The sequence below is a fragment of the Taudactylus pleione genome, unplaced genomic scaffold, assembly GCF_031769625.1.
Source record: "Taudactylus pleione unplaced genomic scaffold, aTauple2 ptg000086l, whole genome shotgun sequence".
Classification (NCBI taxonomy): domain Eukaryota; kingdom Metazoa; phylum Chordata; class Amphibia; order Anura; family Myobatrachidae; genus Taudactylus; species Taudactylus pleione.
This window is the reverse complement of record NW_028284488.1, coordinates 2,347,903-2,365,793: the sequence shown is the minus strand read 5'-3', so window position 1 is coordinate 2,365,793 and position 17,891 is coordinate 2,347,903. Positions and strand designations below refer to the sequence as shown.

Sequence of the window (17,891 nt, the reverse complement as noted above, 5' to 3'; positions counted from 1 at the left end):
ATGTGTGTAAGCCAGTCTGTGCATGCGCAGCGATTGTTAGTCATTGTGCATGTGTGTAAGCCAGTCTGTGCATGCGCAACGATTGTTAGTCATTGTGCATGCGTGTAAGCCATTCTGTGTATGCGCAGCGATTGAATTGCAATTACATTTGCACAGAGAATTCACTCGCAAAGTGAGTGACAGGTAGTCAGCGCTTGGGGAGGTAACAGGGTTGGTTAGGGAAACGCAGGCTTGTCTGACCGTTTAAACACTGTTTTCTGAGCATCCAATGAATTAGCCCCTGCGTACTTGCTCGCATCGTGAGAGCCATCTGTATGTCTGGAGACCAGCTATGTCTGCGACAGGTTGGACTTACTCAGAAGGTTGATGTCCTTCTTTTCTGCATTCAATGTTCCGATGTTTCTGGTTTTGTGCGTGAGCGGATGTGAGATGCTTTCAGTGGGCGTCTCTAAGCACTAGACAGTCAGTGAGTCATTAGCATATATTCGCAATTGCTTTCTGTGCTATTGCGTTAGCATACACCTCTGAATCAGGCCCAATGTGTATACCATCCTAGCAGGGGCGTTTCTAGAGAGGAGGGGGCCCGTGTGCAGCCTCCGACACGGGCCCCCTCCTCTCCGTCCGGCGGCCGGCAGTGCACTGAGCTGTGCACCCAGAGTCTATAGAATATGCGCAGGTCACTGGGAAAATGGCCGCGGTGGCCATTTTCCTTGTACTGCGCATGCACAAACAACAGGAAAATGGCCACGGCGGCCATTTTCCAGTCGTTTTTACAGCACCGGACCCCTGCGCCGAAGTGGGACTCCAGAGAGGTAAGTAATACTATGGGTGCAGGGTGTGCGGTGCGGGGCCCCCCTGGACCCAGGGGCCTATGTGCCTCGCACACCCTGCACCCATTATAGATACGCCCCTGCATCCTAGATACTATTTATACTATTTCCATTGTTCAGTTATCTGTGTTAATTTAGTCACCAGCCCACCTCTGGCAAAGGCTCTGGGGACCGCTGTGGAGATCTCCTCTGGGTAATGTCCATTAGATCCACCTCAGATTTTCTGTTTCGGGCTATCGAAAGACGCTCTTGAAACTACATGAGTAAGGGAAATAACTGTTACAAAAGTTTCTAAACAGTAAACTACAATGTAAAGTACTTGATGCAAACAGAGGAGAACAATCTGGAGACAAAATGGTTGCTGCAGTGTTGTAGCAATGGGAGTTGAAGCAGTAGCAATTTCTCAAGCTCTATGACCTCATGGAGAAGTTGGGGCTTATGTGACCAGAACAAACTGCATGGGCTCAGGTTCTGTTTGGTTCTTTCCCCATCTTTGGAACCAGAATAACCTGTTTACCTGTCACAGGAGGACTTTGCAGGTGAGAAGAACTAAAGTCTCCAACACCTATTAAACAGATCACAACATTGTTTACACATGTGAATCTAAGCACTATGGACCTTTAGCTATGCTACTGTCTGTGTGGATCTGATAGGATATAGGTAATGCCACTTCTAAAATAAATTTTCAGTCAGAGCGAGATGGTCTCCAGATATTGCAAGATAAGGCCGGGGGCCGAGGGGCTCACATAGCGCACATAATACACTTGGTATGCAACCTGATAAAGTATCCTCCAGCTAATATAAACCATTAGTACCAATATAAGCATCACATGTTCTGTTCTCACTCTCTATGACTAGTGTTTCCTGTATCATCTAAATTTATAAGGAACATGTTTGTTTTGAGTAATATTTACATTACCAGTGAAAAGGTTTTGGACCACCTCTATTTAGCCAGTTTTTATTCAAATTTAGGCAATTCCAATTAATAACCTCAATCAGGGGCGTATCTACCCATTGGCCAGGATGGCACTCGCCAGGGGCGCTGGCCGAGGTGGGGGGGCGACGTCCGGCGGTGCCACCCACGGCCAAGGGGTAGAATCAGACTGGGACTGCCAGGACTGGAGTCCCGGCTCCTGGGTACGCTCCTGGCTCCTACCCTGGGCAGTTGTTTAGGGCTGGGTAGCCGCAGGCTCTTGCCGGTGGCTGTCTAATACAAGCAATTAATAAACTTTTTTTCTTTCTTGACACAAGAAGCGCGTGACGTCATATGCGTAGTGTTGTTGCACTCACTGGGGATCCTCTCTGCCACAGCCACAGCCAGGCCCAGAAGAGATGGTAAGTATCTGTGTGGGCTGCGGGGAAGGGGGATGGCTGGTGACACAGAAGGGGAATGGCTAGGAAGAAAGAAGGGGGATGGCTGAGGAGACAGAGTGTAATTCTTCAGAAAATATGGAGGGAGGGGGGCGCCAGTCCATTACTTTGCCAGGGGTGCTCAGAACCCTAGATACACCCCTGACCTCAATTGGCACAAAGGAAAGTGGTTAACTGCTAGTGGTTAAAACATTGTTTCCATTAGCAAAAGCTGAAAAACACCGTATTCAGGGAAAAACCTTTTCAGGGAACAAGTAATATTTATCCTCCATGTTTGAGAGTTGGTGTCACAGGGGTTTATTTACTAAGCGGTACAAAAGCTGCTGTTTCTGGGTGTGTTTAGCCCAAAATGTGACAGGGAGGGGAGTACCAGCAGGGGAGCCGGAGTTACAGCTACCTGGAGCCCAAATTCCAGAGACTGTTCTTGGGGGAGGGGAATCGAACAAGTTTGATTTTCCCAACTAGTTGTCCAATCCAACCATATTATGCCGCTTTCCGGTGTGTGGGTGCTAGCAGCTGATTATCGTTTGCTCCCGAACACTGCCCAACTATCATTTCAACCAGCCAGCTGGTTGGGACGATATTGGTCTAGTGTATGGCCATCTTAAGTTGAGCAGGGAAGGAGGGCAGCAGCATACAGTTATCACCTCCCAGTGGCTGTGCTCTGCAGAAATAGGCTATCTCACCTGACAGCAGCTGCCTCGGTGGAACCTGCCTGACAGGCAGCTGCTCGATGATGCTTTCAGAGCACTACTCTGTGGTTGCAACAGGAAAGTGATAGACAAGATCTCCAACAGGTGATGGTGGCAGGAGAGGGATGGGTACAGGATGCCGACACTCGGGATCCCAGCCGTCAAAATCCAGACACTGGCATCTCGACAGGGTTAGGATACTGACACATCTCGGTAGGTATTCTAACCCTCCCCCTCTCCCTACACTAACCTTCACTCCACGGTGCCTGATCCTAACCTCTCCCCTAGTGTCTAAACCTAACCTCCCCCTCCCCGCATCCTAAACCCTCATCACTAATTAACCTTTCTTCAAAAAGTATTAATTACTTCAACATCATCAGAAAAACCTCATTCAATGTAATTAATATTAATAACCCCTTTACAATAACCCCTTTACAATAATTACCTACATTACCCATTATTAGTTAGCCCCAACATGATCAAATAATTGAATTTATGTACATGATCCCAGTATTTGCGTGCCCCAATAAAAAAAACTTCAATTAACCCTATTTAAACAGTAACCTTTCACCACCTTATTATTACTATTACCTACCATGATATAGTATCCCGACACAGGGGATGTCGGCGCTTAGAATACCGGCGCTGGAATCCCAACAACTGTCACAATCCTGGTGCCAGCATTCCGACGGTAAGTAGCGGGGTTAGGGGGAGGGATAGGGGTTAGGCACTAGGGGGGGAGGGTTCGGGTTAGGCACTAGAGATGGAGGGTTAGGTTTAGGCGGGGGGGGGCTAGGTTTAGGCTGCGGAGAAAGAGGGTTAGGGGTAGTTATAATGCAGAGAACATCACAGTGTGGACCATACAATACGGGTTGGGTAGGAGATGCTGGTGCTCAGGATCCCGGTGGTCAGAATCCCAACGTTGGTATCCCATCGGGATTCTGACCACCGGGATCCTAAGCGCCAGCATCTCCTACCCAACCCGTATTGTATGGTGCGCACTGTGATGTTCTCTGCATTATATGGTGGTCAGATAGGTGACTACTATCTACTGTGGAGGGAGGAGGGTGTTGGCGAGTTGAGTATTTGCCCTGGGTGACAGAAAGCCTAGATTTATCCCAGGCATTGCCTTTTTAAATCTGGGTTTAAACATGTCAGGAAGCAGCAGCTTCCGCCGCTGCTTAGCCAGTAAACTCCTATGACACCAACTATCAAACATAGAGAAGGATGCGGGATGGTCTGGGGCTCTTTAGATGGATCCCACGATGGCTGGCACCCTTAAACAAAATGACTATCACAGGATCTTACGTAAAATATCTCCAGGTCTATGTCTAGTTGGTTAAGAGTTAATTCTAGTTTAATTCTACAGCAAGATAATGACCTAAAACATACATCCAGGATATATCAGAACTATCTTAGGGAAAATAACAAGATGGTAGGCTTTGAATCATGGAATGGTTAGCACAGTCTCCAGCCTTAAACCCCATCGAGCTGGTTTGGGATGAACCGGATAGAAGGGTGAAATAAAGCAACCTACAAGTGCAACACATGTGTAAACTTCTGCAATAGTGCTGGGAATGTCTGGTGTGTATTTTTACATTAATACATTGGATTTGTTTTTCCTCCATCAAATTTTTCCTTTTCCATTGATTGCAACGCAAGCTCAGTCACTCACAGGCCCTTTATATGTCACTCACTCTCAGCATCTGTCTTCTTCTGTCGCTGGCACATTTTAACTCTGCTTCTCTCTGTAAGTCCGTCAGTCTCTGCATGGCTTCCTGCTGCTCCTTCACAGACAGACGGATGAACACCTTTTCCCGCTGGAGTGCTGATTGACCAGGAGATACAGAGCAGATCCGTGGTACGGTAGCTTCACATGGCTGTAGGTGTGACACGGAAATATTATTCTAGTGTAAACAACTGTGAAAAATAGCCTTATTGGTTATAGTTATATCAGAAAGTGACAAAGGTATCCATATTTTTATTTTATTTTTTTATTTTAAATTGAAGCAAGGAAATCATTTACATATACATAATACAAAAAGATGACAATGCTGAGTTCAATTACATATTTGAAATCTACAAATATTTTCCATTTGTTTAACAATAATTTCTGTCAATCAAATAACATATACTGATACTTATTTAGCTCTTGATATTGTAAAAATAAAAAAAGAGTACCAACATATAATGAAGTGAAGTTCCGTCTGGCGTCCACCCATCGACCAAGCTCAAATTCTTATTTTAGGAATACAGTCACCTTTCTGGTAATTGAATTGGTGAGTCTCCCATCAATATCTGTGTTTCATACCATTGTGTGTCCTACGCATACAGTTGTAAATTTGTGTTTGCATTGTGACTGACAGGGTGGGGATATAACTCTCCCAGGTCTCAAAAAAGAAAGAGGCCTTCTTTTCTCTATTAAACATAGTCTCTACCTAATCCATTCTAAAAATAAATCTCAGTTTTTCTTTATATAATGTGAAAGTTATGGGAGCTGGGTTAATCCATTCCTGTAAAATAATCCATTTTAGGTTATATATAGGGCTCCCAAATTTTTTAAATGAAAAACAGGAAGATGTGAATTGAAGTTTGCTCAGGCCATAAAAGCTACCTTATACTTATTGTGGGTGTGAAATGAAGCACAGCAGTTCTAGCATTCTATCCCCACTTATCCTGCACATTTCAGTGGGAATGTGATGTGAAAATGTTGGTTGGGATAATATTGTACTATTCTGTGATCCCTGGACATATGTGATCCCTGGACATAACCTATTCATCAGTATCAAAGCAGGGCATAATTGTCTACTCTCCTGGGGGCCTCCAGAAAATCGGTTGCCGCTCCCAGCTCCCTGCAAGAGTAGGAAAGTCTCCCAGAATGGGCACTGCCCCCTCCCCATGCCCGCACCTGAAAGTGGGCAGTCCTGGAATGATGACACAATTCACGCTGAATCGCATCATCATAGTGCTGCCCCCTGCTTTACAATGCTGGTAATATCACCATTATAAAGTGGGGGGCAGGCCCTGCATGCCCCGCACTGCCCACTTAAGCCACCCCCACACCCCCTGCTGCACCGACCTGGCAGCCCCTCCTGGAGGGCGCTGCTAGAATGTCGGTAGGTATAAAGCAGGGAGATCTTCCACCCTGTGATGGCCCACACCCCCAAACATTTTACACCATGATGTCAAGTTGAGGAGTTGGGGCTGCTGACACCAGGAAGAAGAGCCCTTCGGACATTCCTGGTGGCTCTACTGTCTGCAGGGTACAGCCCTAAGGGATAGCTTCTTAAGCTTGATACGCGTTGGTAGAAAATTGGTGCTTGCCTGCATCCATCATACTTAAGCCTTATTGGAACTCGTTTGGTATCCTGACTGAAATTTGGAGATGGATCCGAGGGTGAAGGCTCCTGTGTGTGACCTTGTTGCAATGGGGGAAATGCCGGTATTCCCATATTTGAGCACACTTCTTAGCTCCTATTACATCAGCTATCATGGTTCTGCTTTATGCATGTGAAAACTACTATTGTTATGCTATTTTATGTATGTGTTTCCTTTATAAAATTAGGTTTAGAATAAATAAGTTTACATAAATTTTAGAACATTCTGCACCATATATCCATTTTTTTCTCTTTTGGGTAACTACGTTGTGGGGACGATCCCTAAGGGAAGTTGGACTTGTTGGATGGTCCCTAAGAGAAGTTATCTTTAAACTTACATCATATATACTGTGTGGGATTACCAGAAGCGCCAAAGGAAGTTTTCTTTTTCATACTGTCTATAAATCAGTAGGATATCTTATCCTTATTTCCCTTCATATATGGGTGTGCATGAAGAGAAATAAGAAAAAGATATCTTACTGATTCATAGATAATATAAAGACTTACTACACTTTATTATTTTTTTGATGTTTGTTTATATCTTCTATATATATCTAAAAACGTTGGAGAGAGATATTAAGGAATTAAAGAAGATTTTTGATGGACTGAAGAAACTATTTCTTACAATTGGATTAAGCTAAGCTTTGCATTTAATATTGAATTTGATTATTAATACCTAACAGTGGAGCACTTCATTCTATGTGTTTATTACATGGTATTAATAACTACAGGCACATTGTGAGCTGCTCCTTAGCCAGATCAGGGGCAAGCACACTATTGTATATAAAAATAAAGCTGTCCAACATTTGTGGGCTACATGCAAAAGCAGCCAGTATTTACCCTGCATGCAGAAAAATATAATGTATTTGCACCCTTTGCATTGCAACATGGTTTGCACAGGTACAAAGTTACTGCTTTATTTTTGCTTTGGCCCCAAATCTGAATCAGCCCAATCATGTATAACTGTTATCTGTCAGATGCGGATATTCTCCTATTACTAATGTGACCGTCTGCATTTCTATCTCAATTGTATTTATAAGTTTGTGATTCAATAAAAAAGTTTAAAAAAAAATATAAAAATCTGCTATGAATCATGTACAGAAAGCCTAGGGCAACCAAACATTCCTGTGTAGCCATAACTTTATTACTTTCATTTAAGCAGTGTTGAGACACATCACTTTTGGTAATAACATGTTAATCAAATGTAGATAATCCGTAGTTATTGTTCATTTTAAATTATAATGTAGTTCAACTTTCATATAAAATTCCTGTGCTTACAGGACCACTAAACCCTATAACTGAAATATATGAACCATGGAGGCAAATACATCATTCAGTCTTAAGCTAACATTCCACTGCAGTTAATAAGTAAAGTATTGCATACACACAGACATAGAAAATGAACAGACATCAGTTTCACATGTAAGAAGTGGGTTGGGTATGGGATGCCGGCTGTCAAAAGACAGACAGCGGCATCCCGATGCTCGGTATCTCGACAGGGGTTAGATAAGTATCCTAATCCCCTCCCCTCTAACCCTCCTTTACTGCGTCCTAACCCTCCCTCATTAGTGCCTAAACCTTAGCCTTCCCCCTTAGTGCCTAACCCTAATCCCCCCTGACCACAGCCAAACTCTAACCTCCCCTCTCCTGCAGCCTAACCCCCCCAGGGTTCCTAAACTGAACCCTCCCCCAGGCGGCTAACAGCACCCGCTATAATTACGATCGGGATGCCGGCTGTCGGGATTCCAGCATCGGCATTCCACTTATGTCGGTCATCTGTCCGCGGTTCGGGATTTCGGCAGCCGGCGTCCCAATGGTAGCCATATTAACTACATTTGGTAAGAAGCTGCTTCTCCATGTTACTGGCTGGTGCTCTATGTGGCGCTTTGTGGGTGAGGGACATTATGTTGCTCATGCCCTGTCCACACACCATCACAGACAGCAAGCACTGCCTCGCATATGGCATTTACCAGACAAACCCCTGCAGGCATTACTACATCCTCTTCATACTAATAACAGGAACATAGCTAAAACTCAGGTTGCATATGTTCACACTATGGGCTTGAATCTGAGTTGCACGCCGCAATGATGTTGGACACAGTGAAGCGATGTTTCTCGTCACCTGAGTCACACCGCGCATGCATCCTGATTTTGTTCCTTCGTAGGAGCAGTCCAAAGTTAGACACATGGTTGCAGAAATGTATGGGGCGTACCTGGGCAATGAGTAGGAGGTAACAGGGGGTGGATAAGCAGACGCACTGAGATGTTGCATCTTATGGGAGTGTTGTGGGCGTTTCCCTGATAGGTTACATGCAGAATCGCTCACACAGGACATATTCAGATGTACAATGTATAATCTGCACCTGCAATAAGACTTGATGGTGCATCCCAGTCCTTGCACCATACTTACCGACTTTGTAAAACTCCTCTCTGGAAGCAGCCCGGAGATGGATGCTGCTGCCCGTTTTGGGGGGTGGGGCAGGACTGTAGACATAATTAGGCCTCGCCCCTTTCCCAGAAAGGTCCGAGATTTGTGGGTCCTTGAGGAGTGGGTTGGTCTAAACGACGAGAGTTGTGACATTTAGCCCCGCCCCTTCCCGCAGACCCGCAAATTCCCCATTAAATCTCCCCATCCTGTCCACTTCACTAGGAAGTAGGCAGGATGCAGGAGATCTGTCTACGCTTACGGGGGGTGGGGGGGCTACCCGAACAATCAGGAGCCTCACCCAACTTCTGGCAGTTTAGGCAAGTATACCTTGCACATTGGGACGCACAGATGTGCACCAGTGATGGGTTTTGTAACATTATTTGCATAAAGTAACAGGTGCGACTCCGGCAAAAGATGCAGACTCGGGCGATGCTGCGTCTGACTTAGAATAAGACCCTAAATATACATGTTTTATGTGTGATAGTTATCTTGTGAATAATAGTTACCTTACCTGTACCCTTGTCTCATCATGAGCTTCATCCTGTAGTGCAGATGGTCTTGGTTCTGTTTGTGGCTGTTCATGACTGTGCAGAGGGCAAAGCAGCTGTGCCTAGTGTATAAATAAGTAGTGTGAGAACCTAAGGAGACTGAGCCAAATGGTTACAGAATAATTATATTTACTGCAGGGTATATTTACTAAAGTGAGGGTTTTTAGAAGTAGATATGTTGCCCACAGCAACCATCTCCACTTCTAAAAACCTGCACTTTAGTAAAGATGCTCCAGAGAGACCCCGCTGTGTTTTCGAAAAGGAAATCCATTCTAAGGTAATCCCTTCTACCTATGTGCAGAACAGATCTGCTCTGACTCCCCGGACTCCTGAGGACCCGGCAATTTCTCACCAGTTTTGCCAGAAAAAAATCGTCAGTTAAGTGGTTAAAACTCAGCCCACTACCATTTATTCTACTGACTGGTCATTTTATCTTCCTCAGAAGAAATCATACAAATAGTAATAGAGTGGTGCTACGCTTATAATGTGAAAGCAGAGTTATTGGTACGGCAGAAATATGTAATCAAGACACGTGAATTACTAAACAATAACTAGAGATGTGCGCCGGACCATTTTTGATGCATTTGAATTTGGCTCTGATTCATCGTCCGGCTTTGGTTTTGCCAAACCGCCGTGACTGTTTTTTTAAAAAAATGACAAAAAAAGCTAAAATCACATAATTTGGGCTTTTGGTTTTTGTTCCTAGAGTATTATTAACCTCAATAACATTAATTTCCAGTAATTTACAGTCAATTTAGACCACTTCACAGCTTATAATATTGTTTTCACCATTATTGGCCAAAAGCTGCAGTGAGCTGGCTGGTTACTAAGAAACAGAGCAGCGTCAGACACCACAGTTTAAAGCACATCTATGAAACATTACCACACAGCAGTGGCATAAATGAAAGATAGTGCAAGATGAAATTGTCCTTGGGCCCACCCAGTGGGTTACGGCCAGCAGAGTCACAGTACTTATATACACAGAGGGCTGCGGCCCAAGGAGTCACAGTACTTGTATACACAGGGGTCTATGGCTAAAGGAGTCACAGTGCTTGTATACACGGAGGGGTACAGCCCAAGGAGTTAAGGTGCTTGTATACACAGAGGGCTACGGCCCAGAGAGTCACGGTGCTTGTATATACAGAGGGCTACGGCCCAAGGAGTCATGGTGCTTGTATAAACAGAGGGGTACAGCCCAAGGAGTCACAGTGTTTGTATACAGAGGCCTGCGGGAAAAAGGAGTCACAGTGCTTGTATACACAGAGGGGTACAGCCAAAGGAGTCCCAGTACTTGTACACACAGAGGGGTACAGCTCAGGGAGTCGCAGTGCTAGTATACATAGAGGCAGGGCCGGCTCTAGGCATGTTCCACCTGAGCGGCCGCACAAGGGCGCCACCTACAGTGGGCGCGTCGATTTTCTTCCACCATTTTCCCTGTCTGACAGCCCTGTCACTCTGGCTGCCTCTAAGAAAAATTCCGGCTGCCCACCCCACTTCCATTAACTTTAGCCGCGGCCGCCGTCCTATTCTAAGCCTCCAGTTCCAGCACTGGGCAGTGCTGGGCACGCCGGGTGTGATGTCGCACGTCACCCATGCCCGCGCAGTCTCTGACTCCAGCGGCAGTGGAAGTTACTAGTGGCTGGGATGCCGCTAGAAGGCGGGCAGCAGCCATCTGCGGCCACAGGACCAGTGAGCGGACTCTGCGCACACTGAGGTTGGTCATGTCGACGTTGGTGCCCTGATGCCTGACCTCAGGATGGAGAAGACAGACCACGACTGCCGGCCCATTGAGTAATGTGGCTGCTCCTGCCAAACATTGTTAGAGCAAGCTAGAGAGCATCATGCGGAACGCAGTGCTGAGTCACTAAAGCCAATGTGATAAAAGGTCAATGTAACAAATAAACTAATCCTTCTTCAGAGTACTGAAAAAGGAGGCACTGTGTTAAGGAGGTTTCAAATCAAATATTGTCTCAATTTTACAAGATGTTTATTCTGAATGGCTGGAGGTACAATTTGGTGCTCTAACAAGCTATAGAAATGTCAGTATTGAGCAAAAAGATATCACCACCTGTATAACTATACTGTAGTTATGGGTGATTTTTATTTTTCACATTTCACAAATTAATACATCCTTCCACCCTGTTCCCTTTTCATCCATGATATAGTGTATTATACGAACATGTAGATTTGAGGTTCTAAAATTTGTTACATTTTGGAATAGTGTGATTATATAAATGAGTTTTGCTGCAAAGAATAAACATCAACCAAAAGTATAGGACTTGCAGTGCCACCTACAGTAGGCGCGTCGATTTTCTTCCACTGTTTTCCCTGTCTGACAGCCCTGTCACTCTAACTGCCTCTAAGAAAAATTCGGCTGCCCACCCCGCTTCCATTGACTCTAGCCACGGCCGCCGTCCTATTCTTTTTTTTTTATAATCATATAATTTTATTGGGGTGTCAATACCAGAGAAACAGAAAAAAAAAAAAAAAAAATTGCAGATTTCAATCCCCAGGGGGGATTAAAGAACGAAATAAACAGTAAATAATCGTCACACAAATAGAAAAACAACAGTTATAACAATATAGTGACATTGAAATTGAACTTTACTTATTGTTATTTCCCCTTTTTCCGCAAAATCTTAACAAAATAATAAGAAAAGAAGAAGAAAAACACAATAATAAGTAAAAAAGAAAAAAAAACAATAATAAGTAAATAAATAATTACAAATTAAAGGCTTGGGAATGATGTAGAGGGGAAAGTTAGGGAAGAGAAAAAAAAAATAAAAAAATTCAAGGAGCGGGGAAGAGGGAGAGAGCGAGCTGGGGGGATAGAATAAAAAATTTGAGGTTGAGGAATAGAGGGAAGAAGAAAGAAAAAGAAAAAGAGAGCAGAAGGCAGATAATTATGAGGAACCAGGAGGGGTCACACCGTGGGAACCGTATCAGGGGGACCATATTGTGTTAAACTTGTCCACCGTGCTGTATTGGAGACTCGTGATGTATTCCATTTTGGCCACAAACCAGACGCGGTTGAGAAACTGTTGACGAGTGGGAGGGAGTGGTTGTTTCCAAGAACTAGCAATTTGATATTATTCTCATGATTGGATAATTGACAGACCGGGGCACACAGGAGCAACGAAGCAGCAGAAAGAGGGAGAGCATGAGGAATCATTGACGATATAGTAGACTGGACCATGGACCAGTAAGGGACAATATATGGACAGGACCACCAAATATGGTAGAAGGAGCCGACCTGTCCACATTGTCTCCAGCAAAGGTTGGAAGAGTTAGGGTATATTTGGTGAAGACGCTCCGGGACAAGGTACCAGCGGGTGTATACCTTATAAGAGTTTTCCTTAATGGAGACACTAATTGAGCATTTCGATATATTAAGGCGTATAGCCTCCCAAGTGTCTTCTCCCAAAGAGGTACCAAAGTCCATCTCCCAACAACGCTCATGGGTCTCTAGGGGTGGGCAATCCTGATCTAGTATAGAATGGTAGATCTGAGAGATTAAGCCCTTTTCCATGGGTCTATAAATACAAAGGCGCTCCATAGCCGTGGGGTTTCGTAATGCGTCTAGCGAAGAAAGGGACGAATAGACAAAGTGACGGATCTGAAGATATTGGTAGAAACAAGATTGCGGTAAAGAATGTATCTCCCGCATCTCTGTAAAAGATTGGGGGGCAAAATCTCCAAGGATGTGGTGAAAGCGGGTGATGCCCGCTGCCGACCATGTAGAGATCATGAGGGGCGAATGGCCAGGGAGAAAAGAAGGGTGAAACCAAAGAGGTGTCTGAGGCGAGGGATGAGCAGACAGAGAGAACTTAGTATCGAGAGAGTCCCATACAGATAAAGTAAGAGTAACTGATGAGACCAGCGAGATAGAGAGAGGTCTAAGTTTTCTAGGGAGCCACGGTAGGTTTGAGACCGATGGGGTTTTGGTGAGTGCAGATTCAAGATCAACCCATCGTTTGCTTCCCTTAGGAGAGTGCCAGGTGACTAGTTGACTAAGTCTAGAGGCTTGGTAGTACTTGGATAACGAGGGGAGACCTAGGCCTCCAGCCAAAGTGGTCTTGAAAAGGACTGTTCTACGTATACGAGGTCTTCTGTGATTCCAAATAAATTTGCCATAACTTGCCTGTAAAGAAGATAGAACGCGGGAAGGGACTGCCACAGGAAGGGTTTGGAAAAGGTAGAGGAGTTTGGGAAGGAAATTCATTTTAATCACGGCTATACGACCTGTCCAAGAGATAAATAAAGAGCGCCAATGAGAGAGGTCTTGTTCTATGGCCTTAAACAGAGGGAGATAGTTTGCCTTGTAGAGACCATGATAAGATTTTGTCAGATTGACACCAAGATATTTAATGGATTCCGAGCGCCAGTTAAAATTGAAATTGAGACGGAGGAGATCTAGAGATGACCTCGGAATATGGAGGGGCAAAGCTTCCGATTTGTCGTTATTGATTTTATAACCGGAAAGTTGTCCATAAAGGGAGATTTCTTGGAACAGATTTGGGAGGGAAATCAAGGGATTGGTAAGAGTAAGCAGGACATCGTCAGCAAATACAGAAATTTTATAAGAGGAGTCACCTACATTAATACCGGAAATGTCTGGGTTCCCTCGGATTTTACAAGCCAGGGGTTCAATAATTAGAGTGAAGATCAGCGGGGAGAGTGGACACCCCTGCCTAGTGCCATTTGAGATAGGGAAGGAATCAGAAAGAAGACCTCCTGCAAGAACCGAAGTGGAAGGATTGTGATAAAGGGCCCTAATGGCCTGGAGAAATCTACCGTGAAAACCGAAGCCAAGGAGAGTATTAATCATAAAGGGCCAAGAGACCCCATCAAAGGCCTTTTCGGCATCAAGAGCAAGAAGGAGAGAGGGAAGACTAATAGAGTTTACGTGGTGTATAAGGTCTACTGTACGCCTAGTGTTATCAAGGGCTTGGCGGGAGGGGACAAAGCCTACCTGGTCCGGATGGATGAGAGAAGAAAGAATGGGGTTTAGTCTATTTGCCAAAATTTTGGCAAAAAGTTTGAGGTCCGTATTTAAAAGGGAAATTGGTCGATAGTTAGTTACCATATGGGGGTCCTTACCCGGTTTCGGGATAACTGTTATTTTAGCCCTGGTGGTATCAGTGGGAAAAAAATTACCTTCAAAGATTTGATTAAAAGAGTTTGTGAGATGGGGGATTAGAGAGCTCTGGAATGTTTTATAGTAAGAAAAGGGTAGACCGTCCGGACCAGGTGCCTTCGAAGGTTTCTGATGTTTAAGCGCACAGGAAACCTGTTCCTCAGTTATAGGGAGATTAAGTGATTCAGAGGTGGAAGCATCGATGTGGGGTAGATCACAAGAGGTCAAGTAGTCAGTAATGCAAATAGGGAGGGGGGGTGGAGACGGATTGTGATCTGTGAGGTTATAAAGATAAGAATAGTAATCTTTAAAGATAGAGTTGATTTTGGAAGGGCTGTATTGTAGAGATCCAGAATGATCCTTAAGCGCAGGAATCGCCATAGCCGCCTTGCGAGCCTTTAGACGATTGGCAAGAAGAGTGTCCGCCTTATTGCTCTTTTCATAGAATCGCTGATTCAGCCATCTAAGAGATTTTTTAATTTTTTCAGAGAGAATGGAGTTAAGGGCAGATTTTGCAGTAGTGAGTTGTTTGTAGAGAGCGTCAGTGGGCGTGCGCTTATGGAGAGACTCCAAACAGTGAACCTGATCTGTGAGAGATTGAAGAAGACGCTTGTGTTCTTTATTTCTGTGAGAAGCAAAGCTGATGATGTGCCCACGAAGGACAGATTTGTGAGCCTCCCACTCCATAGGAGAACATCCGGAGCCGGAAACATTAAGAGCAAAGTAATCCTTTAAAACATCTGTAATTTTAGTTTGGAAATGAGGGATTTTAAGAAGGGTCTCATTTAACCTCTGAGTGGGCCTAGTGACCAGGATGTCTGAGAAATCGAGAGAGGAAGTAACGATAGAGTGATCAGACCAGGAATTAGGAATGATACTCGCATCTATAAGGTGTTTGGAGATGGGGAGACTACATAAAATAAAATCAATTCTGGAGTAAGTACGATGGGGATTGGAATAGAATGTGTAATCCTTAAAAGAGGGATTGAGAGAACGCCATGTGTCAAAAAGACCAGCCGTTTTCATATGTTTATTGAGAATTTTAGATATAGGACAAGTAGAGGGGCGGGTCCTAGAAAAAGACTTATCCAGGGTTGGATCCAAAACAGAATTAAAGTCGCCACCAAGAATCAAATGGCCAGTACGACGTTTATGCAATATTTTAAAAAAAGAATTAAAGAAACGACATTGGCCTACATTAGGGGCATATACCGCAGCGATAGTCACCTCTGTGTGTCCAAGCCTGCCAGTGAGAATAATGTATCGACCATCTGCATCAGTATATACAGAGTCTTGAGAGAAAGGTAAATTATTTTTAATGAGAATGGCCACACCATTATGTTTAGACGTACTGGAGGAATAAAACACGGTGGAGAAGTTTCTGGCGATAAGAGAAGGGTGGTTTGGTGAATGAAAGTGGGTTTCCTGCAACAGGACAATGTCGGCTTTTATTGACCGAATAGTACGAAATAGGTGGGAACGCTTCTGAGGAGTATTAAGGCCGCGAACATTCATTGAAGCTATAGTGAGAGGCATGTCAGGTTAGCTCTGGGTAGGCTGGGAAGTAGCAGTAGAATGGAGAAAAGGGTCCCAGCTCGCAAGGGAAAATAGGGAAGAGAAAAAAAAATATTAAAAAAAAAAAAAGGGCAAGGAAAAAATAAGAAAAAGGGAAAACAGCAACAACAGCAGGGATTGAGTACGAAAACCCTACCTACAAAGAAGGAGGTGAATGTACTCAATAGGTTGGACTTAGAGATCCAAAGAGGAGCAGGCTAAAAAAAAGCCAGATAAACCTCTAAGAAAGTAAAAACACAACAAAAATAAAATATAATAATGTTAGCAGCGTCACAGTAAATATATAAATCTCCTAAAAGAGAGGAGAAGAAAAGAACAGAAAAGGATTCGTATGAGAGCAGGAGCATCCCCTGGGTGCAGAAGGGGGCGGGGATGGGAAAGAAGTGACAGGTTGGTAGTTAGAATCACAAAAAGGAGCATAACTCTTAGAGAGACATACAAAAGAAAAAGGAGAAAAAAAAAAGCTAATAGACATATATAGGGTAAAGTTATAGATTACAATTGTAGCAAGGAGAAAAAGGCAGAGAATCACTACAAGATCTCAATGCTGTAAACATCATAAAAAAAAAACAAAAAAACAAGAAAACAAGACATGAAAATAATAAACAGAAAGGTAGCATAACAGATCAATATTAGCTAGTACCAAAACTGAGAGAACAGCTAAAAATATTATATGTATAGAAAGTGGATACATGACATAATACAGAACTGTTCCAATAATAGCGACAAATTATAACCATAAAAGTTACTATCATTACAAAGAGAAAAAAGACGGGAAATCACTACTATATCTCAATACTCTAGTCTTCGTAAAAAAATAAAATAGACAGTAAATATCCTAATAGATCAGTATGAGCTAGTACCTTAACGAAGGGAGCAGCTAGATATATGTGTATGAAAAATAGATACAGAACATAATAAAAATTTGTCCAGATATTAGTAACAAGAGGGGCCCGATTCTTCTAGGTAGTGAAGCAAGTCCTTACATTCACGAAGATCTCGAATGATAACAGTCTTGCCGTTCAGGTCTACAATAAGCTTAAAGGGGAACCCCCAGCGATATCTGATTCTTCTATCACGAAGAGCCTTGGTTAAGTCTCGAAAATCTCTCTTCTTGGCAATCGTCAGGGGTGAAAGATCCTGGTAGAATTGGAGCTTGGCTGATTCGAATAGGATGTATGGTTTACCCTTTGTAGGATTAAGAACGAGTTCTTTGTCCCTATAACTAAGGAACCTCATAATGACGTCACGAGGAGGGTCGCTATCCTTGGGTTTCGGCCGAAGAGCGCGGTGAGCTCTTTCAAGTGGTAGTGAGCGTGAGCCAAGGTCGGGGAGTAGGAAAGAAAAAAGTCTATAAAGATATGATTCCAAAGCATCAGGAGAAACTGATTCCGGGATGTAACGAATGCGGATATTATTCCTACGTTCCCGATTTTCCAGATCCTCGTTTTTAGAACGAAGGTCAGAAAGTTCAGTAACAATATGATCCAGGTCTCTGCTGGTCTCATTTAAGGCTTTTTGGAAGCCGTCCTGGCGAGATTCAAGTTTCGTGGTTCTTGCAGCTAGAGTTGAAACTTCAGCTTTGATAGAGGCAACTGCTTTGTCGAGTTTAGTTTCAAGAGAGTCCTTAAAATCCGTGATGAGGGAGCGAAGAGCTAGAATGTCTTCTTTAGTGGATGGAGCGGGTGAGTGAGAGCCATCCTTATCCATGGCAATGGAAGGGGGGGGAAGGGGGACCCCTTTGTTGAGAAGATTTCGTGCCTCTCGTGAAGTGCTGTGAAATATCACTTCCCCCTTGTTTAGGAGTCTTGGTAGTAGATTTCTGCATGTGTGGGCCACCAGTGTCAGGGTTGCCGGAGAAAAATGACCCAGTGCCAGTAAATATGTCAGGGAACAAATAGGCTAGAGAGAAAAAAATAAAAATAAATAAAAA

The 17,891-nt window shown here is 43.9% G+C and overlaps 1 protein-coding gene across 1 annotated transcript in view; it reads right to left on the bottom strand.

Moving 5' to 3' along the window:
* The window catches only part of LOC148529103 (uncharacterized), an 86,641-nt gene that overhangs the window by 14,397 nt on the left and 54,353 nt on the right, over positions 1–17,891 (bottom strand). The window contains exons 17-19 of the mRNA XM_088468842.1: positions 9,210–9,308; positions 4,591–4,773; positions 981–1,085 (exon numbers count right to left, since the gene is read on the bottom strand). Of these exons, the coding sequence (XP_088324968.1) occupies positions 981–1,085; positions 4,591–4,773; positions 9,210–9,308 (387 nt within the window). The remainder of the gene's footprint in view (positions 1–980; positions 1,086–4,590; positions 4,774–9,209; positions 9,309–17,891) is intronic.